This window comes from Heliangelus exortis, chromosome 6 (genome assembly GCF_036169615.1).
Source record: "Heliangelus exortis chromosome 6, bHelExo1.hap1, whole genome shotgun sequence".
NCBI classification, from domain to species: domain Eukaryota; kingdom Metazoa; phylum Chordata; class Aves; order Apodiformes; family Trochilidae; genus Heliangelus; species Heliangelus exortis.
The window spans coordinates 27011349-27033990 of NC_092427.1; the positions used below are offsets into that span (position 1 = coordinate 27011349).

Below are 22642 nucleotides of genomic sequence, written 5' to 3' on the forward strand. Positions count from 1 at the left end.
TAATATCACTTAACCCATTCCCTCCTTTTTTCTGCTCTGTGCTTCTCGGACATTTGGTAAAATTAATTGCTTTGCATTCCTGATGCTAGGATTTTTGTATATATGTTAGGCAAAAAAGAGTAGTGATTATTTTAGTCTTCTTTGTGTCACATTATTTGGTACCTTTTTTGTTAAATGCTTGATTTGAACCTTCCTTTGTTTCCCTTTGTTTCTGTGTGTGTGCTTATGTGTGTGTGTAACCTTTTACTGGCTTTTAGGTAATATCCTTGTTAACTCATTTTGCCTCTTAGCCTTCCAAATCTGTTCCCTGTGTGAGTGTGCTATTCTTTTAAACTCGTTTTTATTCATCTATTCTTGTTTCTCGTTTTGTGCGTTTTCTTGTTGGTTTTTAGTTAACCAAATAGCTCCTGGCAAAGTCTTGCTGCTCTCAGTGCTTTTCTGCATCAGGGTAGTTTGCTCTTGTGCCTTTAATACACTTCTTTCAGTAACTGTTGGCTCTTCTATGCTCCCATTTCTTTCTGCATCTCTTCCAAAAGATGTATCCACCCATTCATTCCCCAAAGCCAACTAAAATCTGCTTTTGGAAGACCATTCTCTTTCTGCCACTCCCTGCTTTGGCATCGTCAATTTTATTGTTGTGGTCAGTTTTGTCTGTCTAACTTCCACCTTGGTCTTAATCAGGAAGTATTAACTGATAAACAAAATAATATGCAAAGCAGCCTTCCCTCTCTTCCCAACTGTCTGAAATCACAAGTAGTTGTGTGTGTGTGTGGGGGGGGGGGTTGTGTGTGTGCTGTTACCTTTTTCCTAGAGGGATAGGATGCTGTGTATGTGCTGTTACCTTTTTCCTAGAGGGATAGGATGCATCTGTGTGAGACCAGGGACAGGACACTGGACTAGGTGGGTGTCAGAGGAGCTGAAGCAAAGCAGCTCTCCTATTCCCAGCACAGGGCACTGCAGCATGAGGCAACAGAGCAGCTCACCTGAAGCGGGAAGGCAACAGAGACAGGGAATCTGTAAGCTGTAATACTGGCATTTTAATATCTAGCATTTCAGCCTTATTGTTGATGCTATTTGGACATAATTTGAAGGCCTTATTCAACTATTACAAAAAAACCCCAGCCCTAAACTGGTATGACTTCTGCCTGAGAAAGCATCAAGACATTCCCCATTGCTATTAGAAACCACATCCAGACACGGCTCTCTGCAAATACTGTCTGTCTCTAATGGCTTGAAATCAAAGGCAACAAAATAAGCTCCAGGTGAGACAGCTACTTCAGGGAAGAAGATATGAGGTGTAAAGAGTGAGACAGAAGTATGTAAGGTGTGTGGAAAAGCATGAGCTTAAAAAAATCGAGAGGAAGCCTGGCAGAGAAGAGGGGCCTGTTTATTGAGAGCAGCGTTCTAAAAGGAATAGTCTCAGTGTAGGAAAAAATTGCAGGGAACAGCAGACAAGTAGATTGCAAGGGACATGGGAAGAAAAGCAGCAGAATGAAATGAAAACAGGCAGGTGGGGAAAAGAAAGTGAATCCAAAGTAGCATCCATCAGGATGGGATTTTTCATTTCTTCACCAGGGAACATTTAAATACAAATTATTTCTTATTAAAATGCCATATACAAGAAGGGAATGTAAAACTGTCCTTAATTCTGAAGGGAATGTAGCTAATAACCTTAGCTAGAGAGATGGGAGACCATTTCTATGGTAAAAAATACCCCACAGTTTCATTTTTGTGTTTGGTTTGACAGGGAGCTGTTTGCAGGCTCCTTAGAGATTTGGTGTACAAATAATCATAGCAGAGGTGGATTACTGGCTGTGACCTGATGGTGATGATTTCAAAGCTATGATAAAATGGAGTTTATGACAATTACATGGATGATAAAAATAGATGTGTGCTTACATTGTGTGTATGTCTATTTCTCAAATAGAGGCTTAATAGGATACCATTTTTTTTCATTTTGGCTTCTCTGAATCTTGATGTGCCAGGATATTTAGGGAATATTTCTTTGCTTGTGTATTATTTATGCATGTTTTTGTTACCTTGCAACTCAGAGTTGCTAGCAAGTGCTATGTTAAAAATATTATAAAGCATGTAGTATAGTATATGGCTCATGGAGACAGCTGTAATTCAGTGTGCCTCAGCATTGATTTAATCAAGGTCTAAATAACTTTTCCCATAAAGATATTCTAAATCAGTTTTAGAGAACTCTAAACAAACTTGAAAATTAATATTAATACAATTGTAACAATTCTATTTGCTCATAAATAGACATGCTATGTAAGAATCAGGTGCAGGAGCTGAGATGGGGCTCTAACTTGCTGTCACAGTCACTTGGCATTTTATCTTGTAGTCGTGCCAAGACTGCATTTTCATTTTTCTGAGCTACAAGACCAAGACTTGAAGATTCTAGTTGTCATTCCAGCCCAGACTGGCCTGGAGCACATTGGTCTGATACAGGGAGGGTCCATCCATGTGCTCAGATATGTCAGGAAAAGGAAGGACGAAGTGTTTGAACTACGAACTTCCACCATTCACCAAGAAGACAGCCTTTTCTTCTCCCCAGTTATGTTTTCCCAGCATATTTCACCTAAGCTAGAAATGTCATAAACACATAATTTTCATGATGAAATAATTTAGGTGTTTTCTACTCATGCTGTTGTACCAGTATGTCTATGTAGTTACAAAAATATTTTTTCACTGTGATAGTTAAATCAGATTGTATGCTGATGTGTTACAGGGCATATGTATGCTCTTCTATACATGCAGTAGGTGAGTGCATGTATGGGTATGTATATATTTGTATAAACTTAATATATATTGGCAAATACAAAGCATGGCATACTGTAATAGCTGATGCTTTAAGAAAATACAGCTATGGGTCTGTTACCCAAGGTGTTAGAATGACAAGAAACTAACGAAAAATCTGAAGCCTTCTTAACAAACAGAGCCTCAGCTTCACTGGCATTGCAAATAACTGAGGCTAAATCAAAGGACTTGAATATTGCTTACAAAAGGAATTGCTTGCTTGGGGAAAGGGTAGAAACAAGGCGGGGTTTCTCTACTGTCTGTCAAGTCAGATAAGATGGAAGAAGGTTACTTATTAAATATTTCTGATTAAATAGATGAAAAGGTAAAAAGAAGAGACATATGACCCTTGTTAGGCGTATTTTAAAACTTTTAATCAGAAGAAGCAAGTGAAGGCAATAGGTACCAAAAACATTCAAAGTAAAGACACTAATGATCTCTGATTCCTGACATTTTCCTGATCTCTAGTTGGTACTGATTTCAGTTCAGAAGCATATGGTTTAACACTTTTCCGGGGATGATGTAATTTATTGTACTTCTGGAAACTCTTGACTTTCATTCCCAGAAGATCAAGCCTGCTGTCTTCTACCTTTCCTTCTGATTGTCCCATGAATTTGAGGCCTTTCTTCTAATTATTTACTTTTCTAATCTATCTAATTTATATAATTTCTATCTAATTTACTAAATAAAGAAATGGTCTTATTTAGAACCTGGATGTAAACATGTATTATTCATACAACCTGATTTCTGCTTGCATGAAACCTAAGCCAGAGACTATCAAATTGATTTTGGTGGGGAAAAGAGAAGATGCACCCAGTAATTAAGGACATGTATGGTTTGATGTTGAAAGAGTGCATATTTTTCATGAGGACACATAAATATATCTGATGCCTGTGTGTGCAATGAAGATGAGAGTCTCAGAACAGGGAAGAAACAATAATCTCTCTTGTCCCACAACCATGGCATGTTCTTCCTCAAAGAATACCAGGGATAAACTCTGGATTTTACCACACATAATGTTTGAAATTATTTGTTCAGTAAAGGATGTATGTAAAAGTTTTGAAATTGGTATTTAATCTGAATGCACGGTTATCTTTATAGATGCAATGCAGATGTCTCCAGAAATTAGCTCCTGCTGTAATCTTATTTTCAGTATGCAGACCATCAATTATTTTCATTAAGCCCTTTCCTTCAATACTTCTCTTAGTTTTCTGAAGATTTGGGGGTAGATTGTGATAAAAGTTTCTTGCATGAATAATTTCAATAGCTCTCACAATTTTAATGTTTTCAGGATTTTTGATGCTTGGCTGTTTTATCTTTGGAATAATGAAGTTTCATTATGCTTTGTTCTTCAGGTGTCCTTTATTCGAGGGTTACTGCTGTGATAAACCATGATAACTTCTATTTGACACACTCGTGAAAAATAGCACATAAGCATTTCACTCTTATCCATTTTGATCTGACTTTTGAGGTCCTCTTCCTTAACAGTTAGCAAAACAAAATGAGCTTCCTTGGGCTTTGCCTGGAGTCCAGTTTTCCCTCATAGGTAGGTGGATGGCACTTTCTACACTGTTATACAGTGCAATCCCAGTGAAAGGGGATTTCCCCATATCTGCTACCTCAGGTTGTGCCTGACTTTAATCATATAGTGTCTACAAGGAAAACCTTGACAGCTGACTGTTTCACTCCTGAAAACTAGAAGGCAAAGAAAAATATCTAATATTTATTACTTTTCAAAAAAGAATGAGAAATACTTATTCAGTACTATTTGAGTTGGATTTAGTTTTTTAATTTTGAGTTGGTGACTCTGCGCTCACTGCTCACCAACTTGAGAGAGGTCTGGCCACTGGACCATAAAGTCTTACTGCAAAATGAAGGCAGCACATTCAAGGAAAATTATTACATACAGTTATGATTCTATGTAATAAGGGAAATCTTGTAGGATACGTTTGGAAATTTCTAAAAGATATTCATGTTTTTGTTCTCTCCTGCTGTGATACTATTAAACTGCTCACACTGAAGAAATGTGGCTTTACAAATAAAGGGATACCTTAAAATCAGTGTCAGCTCCAACATATTCAGAAAGTAGGTTTTCTAGATAATGCAGAGGGGAAATATAACAGCTCCATGTATTTAATAAAGGTATATAGATTGTCTCATACAGAGATGATCTATGTAATTCACACTTTGGTTTCAACCTCTATCAGCAGCTCATACAAACAGGAGATTATAGCTCTGCTGTATTACAAAGAGTAGACCCAACCCATGTTTTGCAGCAGGTACCCATCTCTGCCAAGCAGGCAGCTGGTGCTTTGTTTAATGAGTGCTATAGTGGGGCATCCTGCAGTATGTGCTCTCTCACTACTGGTCCCTCAGTGAGGTGCCTTCTAACACCTAATGAGATCTCTCTATGATCTGATTATTTTTCATAGTATTAATTTATGACAGTTTAAAAGACATCTCGGTGTTTTTATAATTTAAATGGCACGTCTGATAGAAGTAATGAATGGAATCTTCCTCTTTGTAGCTTGTTCCCCTAATCAAAGCGACTGATGCTTTAATTAGATAAGGAGTCCCAATTTTATCAGTGGAATGGCTTGTAAGCAACAGTTTGTAAGCAAACGTGGCAAATAGAATGCTCATTTATGCATGTTTTGTAGTAGCAGGAGTTTGTATTATATGGATGCAAATGAGTATGAACACAGACTGACTTTCTTTAACTTACTGTTTCTTACTTGGCAGATTTTAAAACCAGAATGATGCAGCAGGAGATACTCATCAGGAAATGAGGTACACACTCACTGATGCTATAGCATGGATTGTGGGATTATGATTTGTTTTTAACCTTGCATGAAGTTTCTATGCCAGCTGCTAAGTATTAATACTGCAGCGACAGTGAACTAGCACTGGTTTACTTCATGTATTTCATTTATTTCAGTACTAGCAATTTCTTGGTGTAATTTGCTCAGGTAAAGCCTTAGAAGTATTCTCTAGTCCTTTAAAACAAGTAAGTCTTGGTTGAAGTATCACTTCTTTTTGCCAAAAAAAAGAAAATGTATAGTTGTTACTAAATATATATCTTGGAACAGAATTATTAAGCAAGTAAACATACTAATTTTTACTTCAAGTTAATACCAAATTGCTAAGAAACTTGAAGCTATGCTGTGTGCTTGTGGGAGGTGAAGACTTAGGTAATTTGACAGATGTCACTTTAAAAAGAAGAGACAGAATTGGTACTATCTGTGTTGTGCACAGCTCTGCAACCCAACATTAGTAATCTATTCCTGCCATTCTCAGAGGGGAAAGTAGGCTAGTGCATGCCCAGGATGTCTCCACGCAGCAACCACAAAATGAGTGCCATGCCTGGCAGATGAACGTAATTCTTAATGTATGTGGAATGTAGTGTACCATCTGCAAACTATGATATTTTTAAAGTAATCGAAGTAATTTTCATACTGAAGTTGCACTCTGAAATTAAAAGGCTTTGCTCTAGAACTGACTTTGCCGTGTTTCTCACATTCTCAGTGAGAGCTGTATCATGGAGTCTTAACATAGACTTCTTACGCTAAGGAAGATGTCCTTAACTTCCTTCTTAAGGAAGGGAAACCTGAAAATTTGGATTAAATTCCACTATGTCTGCACTTGAGTCTAACGCAGGGTAGAGGGGTACGTTTTGAAAGCTGCACAAGTCAGGGCTCACGGCCGGCAGGAAGCCTCAGCCTGTTGAGAGAGTCAGGTAGAGAGGTTGTGGGGCCTGGCACATGGCTCCTGCCCGAGTTCCACATGGCTCCTGATCGGAGCTGATGCTTTGCAGCGAGGTAGGTTACGGCTTCTCTCGGGTCCCCCCCTACTTGCCCATACCGCCACACCGTCCTGTCCGGGAAAAGAAAAGAAAACACTTGAAACCCGGCAGATCCGGCAGCCCCTGGACGAAAAGATGCAAAAACGACGTTCAACTGGACCGCGTTGGGCAGCGTCCCCCGTTCAGCCCCGCTCTCCCTGCCCGTACTTACCGCAGCAGCGGGGTGGTGCCGGCTGGCTCCGCTCCCGCCCCCGCGACGGCCGCTGCGCCTTCCCCCGCGCCCCGCCATGGTGGCGGGGCGCGGGGGAAGGCGCAGCGCCCTTTGCGGGGGCTCCTGCGCGGGCCGCCCAAGAGACCCGGGACGGAGGAAAGCGCCGCGGCCTCGGCGGAGCCCCCTGCGGCCACGCCAGGGCGGAGGGCTGCCCGCGGCGCGGAAGGTGCGTGTCTGGGGGCGTGGAGGGCGGGGGGTCAGCCGGCGGGCGGCTGCGGGCTGGATCCGGGAGCTGCCATGGAGGCGGCGGCCGTCCGGTGCGGTCAGGCGGCGGGGCCGCGGGGCAGGTGCGTAGACGGGGGCCTCTGCTCGCCGCCCCTGGGCGGCTCCGGCTCGGCTGGGCGCCGGCGGAGCGCGGCGCTCGCTCGGCTCCGCGATCGTGTTTGCGCATGACCCCTCCCCGCCTGCGCCCTCCCCTCCCCTCCCCGGCGGCAGCGGCGGCGGTGGGGAAGGTTAGCCTCAGACACAGGCGGCTGCTCGGCGGCGGCGGCCGCGGCGACGCAGTGCAGAGGTGCGGGCAGGTTGCGCCGGCCCCGTGCCCCGTCTCTCCCGCGCCCCGCCTGCTTCCAGAGCTCGCTCCCCGCCGGCGGCCTCCCCGCGCCGGTGTCGGGCCGGCCCCCCGGCCATGAGCGCGGCGCTGGGTGTCCCCCCGCCGCGCCGCCTCCCCCGCCGCCCCCGGCGGCTGCCGGGCTCCAGGAAAGTAGCTTGATGAGTGTCCAAAGTAGCAGTGGAAGTTTGGAGGGGCCGCCATCTTGGTCCCGGCTCTCCACGTCCCCACCGAGTCTGCAAGGCTGCTCGGCGGCGGCGGCCTCCCAGCTCCACGGCGCGCCGCCCTGCAAGCCGCCTAAGGAAGGTAACCACCGCGCCGCGGGGCTGCGCGGGGGGCCCGGCCCTCGGGGAGGGGCCCGCAGCTGCCGCCGGAGGCCGGTCCCGGGCTGGCGGGGAGCGGCGGCGGGGACGGGCTGGTGCCCCCGGCGGTGGCGGCGGTGCGGGGTCAGCGCTGGGCCCGGCGGCGGCGAGGGGAGCCTCGGGCGAGCAGGGCCCCGCCGCCCGCGCCTCTCGCCGCCGCTCATCAGCGCGGCGCCGCCTCGTTGTTCCCCCCCGGCCGCCGGGCCGCGGAGGGGGATCGGCCGCGCTCCCTCCGCTGCCGGGCCGTCCGCCCGCCGCCGCCCCTCGCGTCTCCTCCCGCGGCGGCTCTCCTCGGGCGGCCGCGCTCCGCGTCCTCCCCCGAATCGGTTCCCGTCCACCAGCGGCGAAGTAAAAGTGCTGCGCCGGAGGATGCGGCCGTTGTTGCTGGATGGAGGGAGTCGGGCACTTTTGGCATCATGGAGGTGGGGAGGAAAGGGGCCGAGACCGCCGGGTTCGTCCCCGTGGGGAAGGCGCCCTCGGGGGCGTTCGGTTTTACAGCCAGAAGTGACAGGGCGCCTTGCGGCCACCACGGAATGACTGCAACTTTCTCCTGTCCTCCATCACGCCTTAGATGATAATATTTTTCTCCTCCCTCCCCTGCTCCTCCCCTCTTGTGTTACACCGACAGCGACAGCAGGGTGTTGTGGGTGTTTGCAGGGAATATCTGTATGAAGGTTATGAGCAAACAAGTCCCTTCGCTGTTCCCTTTCGGGTATTGTCTGATTTTCCTCCCTGCGTTGAAATGTATTGCCACAAGATGTAGCAGTTATACAGCTAGTGGATTGCTCGATGCTTTTAGCTAAAATAACTACTTGCTGAACGCCGGTTAGTGGCGAAGGAGAACTTTTGTACGGGAATAGTTGCATACTGATCAGTTGTATAATTTTACTTGATTTGCCCCAGTTTAATGAGTGCTATGTAGCGTTTCATGTAGCGTCTACAAAATGTCATCACTCAAGCAGGAAAGTTGTTAACTTAAAATAGAAATAATTGTCAAAATGGAGAATCTTTGTTTTTCAAGTCTTCCTGTAGCTGCTTGGTTGCCTTTTTTTTTTTTTTTTTTTTTTTTTTTATGGTAAGTGATGTAAGGACTTGGTAACAGGGATTCAACATCCTGAAAACATATAATGCAGTCTGTGTGTCTCCATTTTCCACGCCCATAGTTGTCAGAGTTATATCACTCTCTGTCACTTTTGCACACGCTCCTGCAGGTAGATTGACATGAAATGCTCTAGAAAATACCTGGAAAGGAATTATGGCATACGTTAAAGATGCTGAGTAAAGTAGCAGGCATTTTGTACTCGTCTTCTCTGGGAAACAGGCTCATAGAAAAACAACAACTACAGGCCAAATATATAGTTTAAGTTTATCAAGAGTAGGATTATTTAGTGTTGCAACACTTTTTATGAATATGCAGGCATATAATATCCACAGAGTGCGAACGTGAGGTATTTTTGGATGCATTTCAGATACCCAGCATACAAGTCTGAAGTGGTTATTGCAGCACATCTTCTTTATCTATTTATTTTAAAGAAAAAATGTGTCCCTTGAATGCCTCTATTTTGACATGAAAAAACGTTTTTATGAAATGAACTTTTAATGCTAGAATGATGCTGCTTTCTACTTTTTTTATTCTTACAACTCATACTGTTGGATTTTTCTGGGTACAGTAATTAGCACTCTCCAACACAAATTCTGGGGTTACAGAGTAATCAAACCCCTGGCATACGGTTGGTACTATAATGTACTGTATTTGCGTGGTGTTCCTGGGTCATGATAATTGTGTGTCCTCACTAGGTAGTTCTCTTTGAAAATCAGATAAATTGCCAGCTGTGCTTGAGCTTATATTTTGTATTCATGCTCATGGGATGTTTGCAGCACACTTCACATACATACATTTTACAGTGAAGTACCTTGCCTGAAAACAGTAGGCCCTGAAAAACAAGCACGTGGCTAAGTTCTTAGACATTGGCTTACATATGTAAGAGAATGGTGTCGGTCCCAACTATTAAGCATGCAGTATTTGCAGTGCAGTGTGTTTATAGGAGTTTGTGTTCATTGATTCTGAGCTTGTGATACCTTGTGATATTAACAGAGGTTATGAGCAACCTCTGAGCACTGCGTGAGGCTGCTGGCTTGCACTGGATCACAGCTATGTTGCTGCTAATGCCTGGTCCAGTTTGGAGTTGGTAATATTTCTAGATGTGGAGCATCCAGTGCTTGGGCTGAGCTTGCGGCCTGGCCTGGCCTGGCCTTTTGGTTAGAGGATTCAAATCCCTTTGGTTTGCTTCTGTGGCAGTTATGCCCATGCTGGATGCACAGGAGCCCACCACGTGTGCTGTGGTTTGTCTGGCCTTACCTGTGGGTCACTGTGAAAGTTTGGCATGAGCCCACATTTCTCTAATGGGCTTCTAAAGTTTCTCATTTATTAAGAATAGAACCCCCCAGCACTCTGGCTTAGCAAGTCCTAAAAATATTCTCTGAATCTCTTAAGATGGAGAAAGCAAAAAGAAAAGCTCTGGCATATATAAATATTGCAAAAGGTCATTAAAAGTTGCAATGCCTGATCAGTATCAGAAAGTGACTGCTTGGGAAACGCAGTTGAAGTTAAAGAAAATAGTTAATCTTTTTGAAATGCATTACAACGTTGTAGGGACATCTTTCATTGGATATTATATTTTCCTTGATTTACAGGGAGGGATGCTGTGGCTTAGCTGTATCGGTTTATGTTTTAGAAAGTTTTGAAGGACTGGTGTCAACTTGAATATAATTGCATTGGTACTCTTTTATTGTACCAGAACTGTATCTTGTTTGCATTTCAGCATAGCTTGTAAATGTCTGTAGTTCTGTCAGCTGTTTTATATGCCAGTAACTTCTGTGTGGGATGTGTGGTCACTTATTCAAGAGCTCTGCAGTAGATGCTATCAGGAATTTAGGAGGACTGTTATGCAGTATTATTTTACATACAGTATGTAATTGTGTGGCTAAATCTTGTGCCACAGCTCACATAATTGCAGTCATGCAATTTCATGTTTGAAATTTCTTTACTTTTGACTTCTTAATGCCTGTAACTAAAAAGACCAAAGCGTGTAAGTGGAAAGTACTGTTTTCTGAATGGAGGATGTTCAGGCTGTCGCTGACAGGAGAGGTTTTGGAAGATCTGTATGCGTGTGAGTACCTTCTCTTTTGAGGTTGGGGACAGTGCTACAGTGTCTGGTAGTCAAGCATCATGCTTTGCAAGTTATTTTTTGTGTGTATTGCTGGCTTTGAACGCTTTACTAAAAGCAGAACAGAATGATAAATACAAATTTGCATTACCACTTTAGGAATGTGAATTTCAATTTTCAAATTTGAGCCAAAATTAACATAGGATGACAAAATGGTGAATAAACTCATGACATACATTTGACATTCTTTGAAGTAAAATTTTTGGTGGCTGTTTTTTAAAGATTTGATAAATATATAATATTTGTATTCACTGCTACCTAAATTCTGATGGTAGTTGTCCATCTGAGTATAAAGGTACAGTTTATTTCTCCCTTATGTTTCAAGTCTAGAAAATGTTTCTAACTGCTGCACTACGGCATGTGTGCTATGTACAGTCTGTTGGTTCACAGACATGAAAGCTACCTGATCTTACTAGAACTTCCAGGGTTGTTTTTCTATGCTGTTTGTCTGTAGTGTAAAAACTCAGCTGCTTTATTTGCTTAACCAGTAAGTTTTCAGTAAGTTATTTATCATTCAACTGTAGATTGAGAATTTAATGGATTTGTCCAGCTTATGTGGTGCAGGGAAGAAGGGGAACACTTTGCTTTTAAATACGATGGTGTGTTTTTACTTACGATGAGCACAGCAATCATAAAAGATTATTTAGGCTGCCTGTAGCATGAGCAGGTGCTGTGTGAGACTTTGTTGTTCTACTGCTATGTACAGATTGTAGCTTATGATATTGTTGGTTTTGTTGTAGATGTGTTTCTCATAGTGAGCTGACACCTGTGTCAAATTGTTACGAGATTTTGTAGTATGCCCAAATGAGAAATAGGAGAAGATTGTTTTGTTTTGTTTTTTTTTTTAAAGGCAAGTACTGCAGAGAATAGAGCAAATTAGTACTTTGGTGATTGCTTTGCTTTAACTCTGCTTTACCTTGCCTAGAATGGAATTTCCCATTAACCTATTCCATTGTAAATGGAGAGAGAATCAATATCTTTAAGAACAGGCTGTATTTATTTGTTATTATCTCCATTCATATTATCTCCATCCCTGCTATTTATGTCATTCTTTTTTTTCCCCCTTTACATTTTTTTCTTATTTATTTTTTTATTTCAGTAAGTAAATTTTAATTTTTTTTCAGCAAGCTGAAGTGAATTTGCTTCTTAGCAATAACACTGGTTCTTTGGACGTCCTGAAAGGCTGGTAATCATAAATAATGGCACTGCTGGGACTACAGGGAAAGGCTACTGTAGATATTTGCATCATGGTCAAAGTTAAATCTGTATAAGTTTGGTAGCTGGAGAATGGAGATTATGGAAGCATTATAGGCTTAAATAATGCTTTATGCTTTCGATGTTCATGATACAAAGGTATGTTTTGAAGTAATACTTGCTTCCAATCCAAATTACCCCCATACCAAATTTCTTGCTCCTGTGCTGAATTTTTACACAAGAAAATGTTGGGGTTGAAGTTAGTGAAGAGCATTTCCTGAACTGTAGCTCTCCCTAAAACATAAAAGCACACAAGGAGATGAAGAAAAGCTTTGTCTTTATGAACTTTATAAGCCTCTTTTTGTTTGGCTTGATGTGTTTGATCTGTAAAAGGAAAAGTGAAATAAGATTTGCTGAATCAGTGAGTGGAGGTGAAGGTGGGCAGAGGAGGAAGAGGTTGAGGGTTTCTGTTGAGAATGCCCGTGCTCCAGTTGTGATCGTTGGGGAGCAGTTAAACAGAAGCTGGTCACCACGATGTAACCCAGTTTCTTGGATGGGCTTCCGAGTGGAAAGCTTCTTGAGGTTGCTGGAGATAACAAGAGACAAGTACTGCACATTGTATTCAGTACTTAAGGATTGAGTTTTGCAGCAGTAGAGAAGGGTTAGTGAGCATCAGAAGGTATGTTTGATCTTACATTTCTCTTTTTCTTTGCTCCATGCTTACGGACATACTGTTTGGGATAGGAACTAAGGGTCTGCTTCCTTCTCAGGCACTGCATCTCTGGAGGTCTTACTCCTTTAATTCTGAGTGAAGCACTGGGATATGCCAGGAGGAAAATCCTGGCAGCCAGCCTTTCCCTGGGGAGGATGTGATAGGTAGTGGGAATGTGAATCCTTGTAAGCTTTAATTGACCTCAGGCAAACTTAGTAACAGAAGAGGGGAGCAGAAAGACTTAAGTGAGTTCGGCCATGCTGAAGATTCATGGGGGAAGGCTGGGGCTGTGTGAGCCTTTGGAGATGGGTCTGTGCTGGAGGGATTGAGTGAAATCACACTGATTATATTACTAATTTTAATCATGACTTAAATCAGCAAGCAGGAAATCCTGATTAAATAATTGTTTTTAATTTTATTTTGCATTTGTGCTAAATTATTTTTCCTAAAGAAAAGTTGATTCTAATTGGTCTAATTTGATCATGCCTCTTGCTAGGCAGGAGGGTGGTATGCATCTATATGCATTTATTTAAGTAGTCATGCAGCTTAAATTCTTAGTGTTTAAGAAACATAATTCCCCATGCTGTAGACAGCTTTTAGCCAACTGTATTAGCTAAGTAAAATGAATCCTAATTGTGCTAGATACAGAAGAAGAAACAAATATATCCAAATATGTTCTGCATTTAAACAAGATTAAGTAGAATTAATTGTCTGTAGCTTGTGAAATGAGTCAGTTATTTCTGGTCCCAGCACCTTGTGAGATTCAGAGTTAAGAGTGCAAATCCAGTCACCATTCCTTCTTGTTCGTCATCTGGAAAAGAAAGCCAGGCTCTCCTGCTTTCTGAGTTCTCAGTTGCTTTTTAGCAGTTCTGAGTGAACCAACTGTTGGAGTGGTTGGACAGACAAAAATGGCAGAAGGCAGTTGCTGGCCAAAGTTGATTGACTCCTTAAGAGCTCCAGGTCAGGCAGCTTGATGTGGTGGCTTCCAGTGATGTGGTGCTTGGCTGCCAGCAGAGCATTGAAGTTTATATCATTTGAATGTATTTTTCCCTCATATGAATTTAATGTATTATAAACTTTAAGCCTCATCATAGATTCTTAATAACTCTAAATTTAGCTTAACTGTTTAGCACTAGAGAGTATTTTTAAAATACACAAATAAGAACAATTACCCACCCTGTGCTCAAAAGGCCTCTTTAGCTTTAGCTGGAGAGGCTCTGAGGCAAACAAGTGTCCTCCAAGGATTTGGAGGGAAAGGTGGGAGTTGTTGGATGATTACACAATTGTGACGGGAATCTGGTCGCTTAGGAATGGGAAACTTAATTTACTGGAGCTTTTACATGAAACTGAATGTCAGGGAGAAGACTGATACTCCCTGGGACCGCCTCTGCTTGTTGAGAGGTGGCAGCAGGAGTATTAAGCAATGTATCTTGCCTTATCCTATCTGCAGTTTTAAGTGGGTGGAAACTTAAAGGCCATGGTGCTTTCTTCATAATGTCCATAAGAACAAAGCACTCTGCACTTTTAAAGATATGAAGATGGTAGGAAACTCCAGAGTGGCTTTTACAGGAAATGAAGCCTGACTGTAATTACTTGGAAATTGGCGAGTACCGGATTCACTGGCTTCGGGCTTCTAATACAGCTGTACCCATACAAGAAAAGGAAGAAAAGTAACTTTTTTTGAGGAATATCAGGAAATCTTGATGCTTTTAGAAAAGTGCATTGTATCATGTCACTTACATGCAACCTTGTAGATACTGAACTAATTTTATGATTGTACCTTGGGGTCAAATAATATATATGATTTAAGCACTATGTCCTGCAGCTGTAGCTTCTGGTGGATTGCAAAATGTATATTTTTAAATATTTTTTTTTTAATGCAAGTAATAGAACCTCTGAACTATAGGCGTAAGGGTGACAAGTTGGAAAGTAATGCTAAATATACAAATGAATATTTAAGTTGCTCTTCATAACTCCTGTAAGTCTGAAAGAATATAGTTTTGATCCTGGTCATCTTGGTGAGTCTGTTGTGATGTCCTTGGGATCAAGCAGATTTAGCAGCTGAGGTTTCCCATTTCTCTTCACCACTGAACTCTTGGAGCTCCTGATTCTATGGAGACAAACTCAGATGATGATAGAAGTAGCATTTCTGGTACTTTTTCTTCCACTCCTGTGGCCTACACTCATCAGGCATGTACACAGCATACTTATTTGTTGTTTGTGCTGCATTCTCATAGGTCCCGTGGTTTTGTTCTAAATTTTGAAGCTGTACTACAGCCAATGTTTTTTTTTCCTTTGGTGCCTTGATACTTTCTTTCTAGCTATTCGGGGCCTAAGGGCCCCAAGGTTTCAGTCGTTGCTATTTCTTAGCGTATTCCTACTAAAAGTGATGAAAGAAGTAGTGTCCTTTAAAAAGTTGATATTTTCATTATAAAGAAATTGAAAATAAGACCCACACATTATTAATGGTATTCTCTTTAACATCAACAGTAAGGTTAAATTGATATAGACAGAATTAAAATATGTTTATTTGTTTACACAGGACAACTGTTTGGTTGACACTTGTATCTTTCAGCAAGCTTTATATTTTTCCAAGTGGTATCATTGTGAAGAGTAGCTGTAATTGGGCATAAAAGATTGACTTTGAAATAGCTTTGGGTTTTTTTCTTTTACAAATAATATCCTAGTTCATGCAGGAAAACATTTCACAGGTATTTTGCTGGAGGTCTTAATTTATTGGCAAATTCTTTCAGTCTTGATGGGTAATGATCTGTTTTCAACAGTTCTGTTAAGTTGTATTGAAAGATGTACCAGAAGTTTTGCAACTTTTCTTTTTGTGTTATCTTTTCATAACTTTCCTCTCAGCTGTCTTTTGCCTTCTTTTTAAATAAGAGCTCTTGTCTGAAAAGGAGTGGCAGAAATATTTGATGACAATTAAACCTGCATTTGATGCCCTTTGAATGAGATTTTATAGTCTGTAGAAGATGATCACACTTTGTCTTCAGATCTGGTATTTAGAACATACTCTGGTCAACATCATATGCAGTTCATTGAAGGAACACATTTCTTTTCCTTTATGTTCAGCGTTATGCATACTGCTGTATGATGTTCATTCTTCAGGATAATTTTTGTTGGAATAATCACATTAAAATGCCACATATGTCAATGTCAGTCATAGCTTATTTGTAATACCTTGTTTTCTATAGGGACCGATAAATTTTAAGATCATTCTGAAGACCATAAAATTACAACTTGGGTTTTCTGATCATCTGGTCCTTTCTTGCTGCATCAAGGTTTTATCTATTTATTTTTGGTGGACACAGTGTTTCTTCTCCATGCTTCATTATAGCTAAGGTATATCTGGGAACCTGTCCTGCTTCCCTTTCCCAGCTTTTTATACCCCAGTGTGTTCCCTTCAGCAGCCAGGGGAAAACTTAGATTGTGATGAGAAGAGTGGTGGTGGTCCAGGTGGTGTAATTATCTTCATAAGGTAATTTTTTTTGCTTTAGTTGTGGTGATACAGATTATTAAGGGGAGTTTTATTGTTATTAGTCACTGGTGGTTTTGTTTCTTTTACAAGTCAGTTGTTCCCTGAGCCAGCTGTTGTTTGGGGCTGGTTGCTGTGTCTTTGAGGATTTAGAAACTTTTTGCTTATTAGAGTTACATTTTAGTTTCAGTACTGTTGACAGTACTGAACTATGGTAAAAGGCTATCTTCCAAGCTTTCTACAAGCTTTAACTTTGAATAAAGCGGAGTAATTGTTTTTGTAGTCCCTTTGCATTTAGTATTATGAAGGGCCATTTTGATATTGGAATTTTGATATTTTAAAGATACTATAGGATACAAGTAGAAGCAATTCATGGGGATGCAGAGTTAGTACTTTTAAATGAGATACAAGAAGCAGGTTTTGCTATGTGTGTTTTAGTCTCAGCATGTATCACTTTTTGTGAAGTTCATTGCCTATTTAATTTACCTCTACTTGTATGATCAGGTGGCGTATTACCTCTTTCTAATTTAATTGTATTAATGATTGTGATACTAATAATGCCTAAGAGGGGTAACACCAGTATTCAAACCACAAAAGGCAAATGTCATGGTCTTTGCTTCTTATTTCTCTTTTTTTTTTTTTTTTTTTCTTTTTTCAGTTCCTAGCTTTGTATATGCAGTCATGTCTAGAATGCCTGCATGGTTAGTATTAAGGAAGAGGAAATTTTATGTATCAAGTATGCACACACATCTATATATGTCCCTGCCCATGCAGCAGGGGAGTTGGAACTAGATGATCTTTAAGGTCCCTTCCAATCCTAACTGTTCTAGAAGTCTATATACACAAAATATGTGTGTGATGATGAGCTGTCTCACTGGTCATTAGGAATACTGATGTTGTTGTTAGGGTCCCCCACACCTCATAGCACTCTCATAATCAAGCTTATTAAAAAAATCAGCTACTACTTAATTCCTATTTTCTCTTATTACATAGTGCTTAACAATTTCTCTCATTTTTTCAAATGTCATTTTTTAAACCTGCTGATGAATATTGCAGGTAATACGGAGTTTGACTGTTAAATTTTTAAATCGTGGATTTTGCCATCTCTTCGGTTTTAGCTTTATATATTGCTGGTTAATTTTAAACAGAAGAGTAAGAACATGCAGAGTTCACAAAAAAGTCTGGTTGTGTATTGAAGTATATATTAATATTATATTTCTTGTATTTTTCTCCTGAGTTGTTATACTTGAACATATATCTTGATTTGGCAATGAAATATTCCAGTTATGCAGCAAAATAATTTCCAGTAAATGACCTTAATAGTGATGTTTCTATTTTTTTTCCTCCTGTGTCCTGTGATTGAAAGCTGACCTGATTTGTTCTACTGGCTAAATCACAACGTGCTGTTCTCTCTGAGCCTTGCACTTGTTTTTCTCTCCTAGAGAAGTGCAAACAACAGGCACCAATCTCTGCCAGTGTCTGACACCACCTTCCTGCTGTTTTCCTTAAATCTTTTTTTCCAAGTTTATTTGAACAAAAAAAAAACAAACCAAAAGCCTCCTTTTTTTTTTTTTTTTTTTCTTGTGGTTTTGAAATTCCATCTTTCTAAGGGAAATGAGTGATGGGGCAGCAGTACCAGTGACCAGAAGTTGCACATTGGGGTGGTGTGTTGCCATCCAAATGGCTCTTTGGGTGGGGTTTGCTCTCTCCTAGACCAGGTCTCTGAACCTTGCTTCTTCCCACTGCTGGTTTTCTTTCCTCACTGGTGCTGGGCCACGAGGGAGACCTCCAGTCTCATCCCACTCTTCCACTTCCATTCTGGTTCTCTAAACTGTTGTTTTCCCTCTATAATTGTGGTCCCCCTGCTCGGCCTTCGTTTGTGCACACTGTTGATTTTGCTGCAAGGCAAGTAATATTTTCTGGAGGGAGCAGGTAGTGAGGTAGAAGCAGGAACCTTCTGCACATTGGGGCATCGACTGCCTGCTCTCAGCCAGAGGTAGGTTGGCGACACACTTTTGCAAGGGTGTATCTGGGAGTCTCTCCTGCCCTGTCCTGGCATGGGGCCTCTCATGCTGGGGAGGCAGCAATGGTGTTGAGTGCTTCCTGTGGTTAGTTCGCAGCCACAGGTGCCTCTGTCAAGAAAGGATGGAGAGGAATGTTGGTTTACCTTGGGTGTCAAAATTCTGCTTGACCACCAGTTACCACTTGAGATGAGGTCAAATTTGGTATGCCTGCCTTTTCTAACTGGTGGAGGAAAGCCTAGCCTGGTTCAGCATCCTCTGGGTCCTTTATAGATGCATTGGCAGATTTATTCTGATTAAAAAAAAATATTCAACTTGGTCAGTTTGGTGTTGTTTTACCCCCAAAGTCAGGAGTGTGGAAGCAGTCATGTTAAATACATGTGTTAAATGCATCTCAGTGTGTCAACTATTGAGGTCTCCTGCTACCTCTGTGTAGCACTTGCTGTTCTTTCGCTCTGCATTTATGTTACAAAATTTTATTCACATGATCACAGAATTTGTTCCATGAAGTCTCATCTTTGCTTAGCCTGCAAGATGGGCAGTTCTCAGGAAGAGAGAGAAGAGTTCAAAATAAGAAGAATGCTGTCTTTCTTTTAAAACTTGAATGAAAGTGATATTATAGCAGAAAAGAAAGCTGGTTTAAAATTAGGCAGTGTGTGCTGGGTAGGAGAAATGGATATAATGCAGATCTCTTTAATGATAATGCTGAGCAACACTAAAACTGAATTTTTGACAAATGATTACATAGGATGTTTCTTTGTGAGCTGGGTGGTGCTCCAGTTTTTACAGTGTTCAGTACACAGAGTTGCATCTGAATTTAATGTAAATGGTTGGTACCAACAGGCTTTGTAGCTCTGTTGCAAGAAGAATGAGTACACAGGTTAAATTTTTTTTTCCTCGTAGCCCTAAACTTGCTTTTTCACTGATTCATGTTTGTTTTCATACAGGTCTCATTTTTTCCCTATCTGTACAAGGGGAGCAGCGCTGGGAAAATGTGGTTGTAGTCACTAACACGTCAGCTTTGTGTGTGTGTGTGTGATATCTATTTTGAGCCATATTCTGTGAGGCTCTTTGAGGAAATGAGTTTCTTCCCCTATTCAGTGAAGCTGGGATTGTCAGTTTAGAGGCTGCTGGTTGAGTTGTAAATTAAAGAGAACTTCCACAAAAACCCAAGGAATGGTATCAGGTTGTCTGATTCTTTGAGGACCACGTAGCTTCTAGGCAGGGTGTCTACAGAAGAAAAGCAGTGAGCCATCTGACACGTTGTATGGCCCTGCTCAGCACAGAGGGCAGGGTGCTCATTGCAGGAGTTGGTGGTGTGGTGGTTCCTCATGGATCCTGTGATTCTACAATCTGAGTTTTTTCATGTAAGTGTTCTTTGTTTCAATTTTTAGTATTTCCTATGCTTTGTGTGCCAGACAGTTATTTTGGAAGGAAGAAACCGACAGTATTATTCGAGGTTAATAATTTTTTTTTCATAAAATGCTATAGTTCAAGAACCAAAATAGTTCATGATTCTTGTGGTTATAGTTAGAGGGGAATTGGCTGTCCCAGTTTAATCTTAGAGGTGTAATAAGTTTTTTTGCATGTTTGACATTAAACTGTGGCCTCTTATGTAAGTGTATGGGGGTTGAAGTTATAGTCAACCATCATGTTGTGAGTGAGATATATTCACATATTTTGAAAGACTTAGTATTTTTTTATTCAATTTCTCACTTGCAGTGTGTAATGGTGAGAACAATATAGGTTAGGAGTGATGTACCAAGATCCAGGGAACACAGCACTTCCCTTGGCCTTGATGCACTGGGGGGATTTTGAAGATCATGAGGGCAGAAATGGCAGTAGGAGCTTCGGAAGTAAGGAGATTAGGAAGTTCAGGGAATTAACAACTGAAACACACTCCTATTGACACAAATAGTTTTCAAATGCCAAATGACTAGTATTGTAACTCAGAAAAATAATACACATTTATTCCACAAAATTAGTGTTTTTTGGGGGGGGCTGCCTTTCTATCCTATAGGCAATTTCCAGGGAAATTTCTCTGAGGAAAAGGTGCACAATTTATAGTTGTTCCTTTGTGGTTTACTTCTGAGGAGTGAGGGTAAGAACCAAACACTCTGGGAAGAGGAATTGCTCGCTCTCTTCCTGCGTGGTGGTTGACCTCTGCTTTCAACTTCCTTTTCAGTCCTTTCTTAGATAGCAGAAACTACTGTTTATTTTTGATACGTGGAAAAGGCCTCTGCCATTTTAAATTCTTGCAGAACAGCCATTTCGTATACTCGAGTATTTAGAGCTCCCAGTTCATTTCCTTGCAACTGAATGCAGCAAATGAAATTTCTGTATTTCTGTAGGTAGATGTTTCTTCTTCAGTACTGCTCTAGGCTTTTAGTGCTTTTCAGCACAGAAATAGATAGATGGAAAGTAGAGAGCTTTTGTTCAAAGTGCAATGCACTTTTGAGAATATCATAAAACTGGTGTTACCTTGTGTGTGACTCGTTAGTCTGCATTGCCAACAAGTGACCCACAAACTTGCAGTGTGCTTCTCTCTGCTTGCTACCTCTTCCCTAAGGGTTAAGGCAGCATCTGGTTTTTCAGCAAATGAAGCCTAAATGGGCAGATTCTGCTTCTCTCTTTCTGTTTGGATACCTTTTACGGAGCTGTCTGGAAGCAACAGTATTTGCTACAGATTCCTCTGAGTGGAGATGAGAATAGAGCTGGTAGAGGTAGGCAGGCAGCACATCACATGCATGTGTGCAGCCCAGGCTGCATTGTTGTTTTTTTTTTTTCTCTCTTGACATGATGTTGTGTTGGGAAGCAGGTGTTTGCTGCCTAGGAAGACAGTCTTCTAGTGTTCCTGCCATAGATGTCTTGTGTGGTTTGGCCAAGACATTAGGTGTTTTCCGTGAAATATAAATGGGCTTTTCTACCTTACAGCAGGGGTTGTAAGCATAGACTTCCTTTCTCTGTATTGTATATTTGTTTATTGATTGTAGTAGTAGTACAGCATGAACAGCAATACTGATACTGCCCTATGAGACACTAACAAGGACTTTTTTTCTTCTGATCGACTGAGTAGTCAAATCCAGTAGACTAAAGGAACCTGAAAGGTTGCTATCGTATTTCTTGTCTTCTAACTTGGTAGTGTACAATCATAAAGCAATGCACTTGGTGTGGTGTTTCCTTAGCCAGAACATTGTTCTTAACTTTGAAGAAAGAAAAGTTACTGCTTTTGAGTTTACAGCTGTGTCACAGATCTTCCCTTTTCAGGACAAAGCTGCGTGGACCCTAGATGTGATTGTTTAGGGCTTTACAGGAGACTTCAGAATGTTAGTATCACATTTATGCATGCACGGACTAAAGTGGTCAGAAATGACAAGAAGCATCAGGAGGATGTGTTAGTTGGCTATCCAGTTGTTTCCAGAACTGAGTTACCTTGACCAAAACTTTATTAAAAGCACTTTAAATGAGTGCTTTGTATTTCTGATTATTCTTTCACCGTAGCAGATGTTCAAATCAGATGCTGTCATTAAAAAAGTTTTACTGAAGATGTGTTCAGTTTTCAGTATCTTTGTTCTAAATGGACTAAGTGCTCAGAGTAGTACTTTAGGTGGTGAGAATCAACTAGTCAATAGATGTGCTCTTGGGTATTGCTGTCTTTAGCTGTGGAGAGTCCAAAATAGTCAGTGAAGACTAGGTTAACAAACCTACTTGTTTCTTTGAAATGTTATGGTTCTGCCACTTTGCCATTATATAGTTTGAAGTTGGTGGTGTTGAAAAGCCGTGAAAACCTTTAGAATCATAGAATTATTAAGTTTGGAAAGGCCCTCTAAGATCATCAAGTCCCAATCTTCTGCCAAATCAGAACCTACTCTTGTATTGCTGTTGATAGTTGAGAATAATCTAGAGAAAAACCACGAGTAATACAGGCTTTTAAAAAAGAAGAAAATACAACACTTGGGATTACACAGTGACAAGTTTCAAAGGAATGGATGGATACCATTCCTTGTAAAAAACAATTTCAGGATCTCACCATCTAGTTTCTGTATGTTCAGGGTGTTGACGGCTTTGTCAGGCTCATTCTGCATATGGTGGTGTAGCCAGCAACTGAGGCAATCTGGTTTTAGTAGCTTGGTTATTATTTAACATCTTAGTTGTGTGAGTTCAGAATAAGTCTTTTTAACTACAACATTTACAGTATTATTAACTGATAGTAC

The 22642-nt window shown here is 41.2% G+C and overlaps 2 protein-coding genes across 9 annotated transcripts in view; one reads left to right on the forward strand and one right to left on the reverse strand.

Moving 5' to 3' along the window:
• Nucleotides 1-5715: 5715 nt before the first annotated feature.
• LOC139797697 (atherin-like) lies at nucleotides 5716-7629 on the reverse strand. Of its 3 annotated transcripts, none has more exons than XR_011726557.1 (2): nucleotides 6370-6482; nucleotides 5716-5837 (listed from the first exon to the last, which is right to left on the reverse strand). XR_011726557.1 is itself a non-coding variant. In XM_071747385.1 (2 exons), the coding sequence occupies exons 1-2, from the start codon at nucleotides 7627-7629 to the stop codon at nucleotides 5746-5748; spliced, it is 903 nt and encodes a 300-aa protein (XP_071603486.1). In that variant the 3' UTR covers nucleotides 5716-5745. The 3 variants fall into 3 exon arrangements, 2 of the variants coding, with proteins under 2 accessions (XP_071603486.1, XP_071603487.1); XM_071747385.1 differs by lacking the exon at nucleotides 6370-6482 and adding an exon at nucleotides 6819-7629; XM_071747386.1 differs by lacking the exons at nucleotides 5716-5837; nucleotides 6370-6482 and adding exons at nucleotides 6528-6678; nucleotides 6819-7629.
• TLK1 (tousled like kinase 1) overlaps nucleotides 6912-22642 on the forward strand; it is a 67866-nt gene continuing 52135 nt past the window's right edge. For 2 of the 6 annotated variants that reach the window (XR_011726556.1, XM_071747382.1), the window contains exon 1: nucleotides 7587-7731. Coding sequence is in view for 2 of the 6 variants with exons in the window: in XM_071747382.1 (XP_071603483.1) it covers nucleotides 7587-7731 (145 nt within the window). In the remaining 4 variants the exon portion in view is untranslated. Of the gene's footprint in view, nucleotides 7045-7144; nucleotides 7166-7586; nucleotides 7732-7792; nucleotides 8210-12868; nucleotides 12888-22642 lie in introns of those variants that run through there. The other 4 variants (XM_071747383.1, XM_071747380.1, XM_071747379.1 and 1 more) reach the window with 4 other exon arrangements.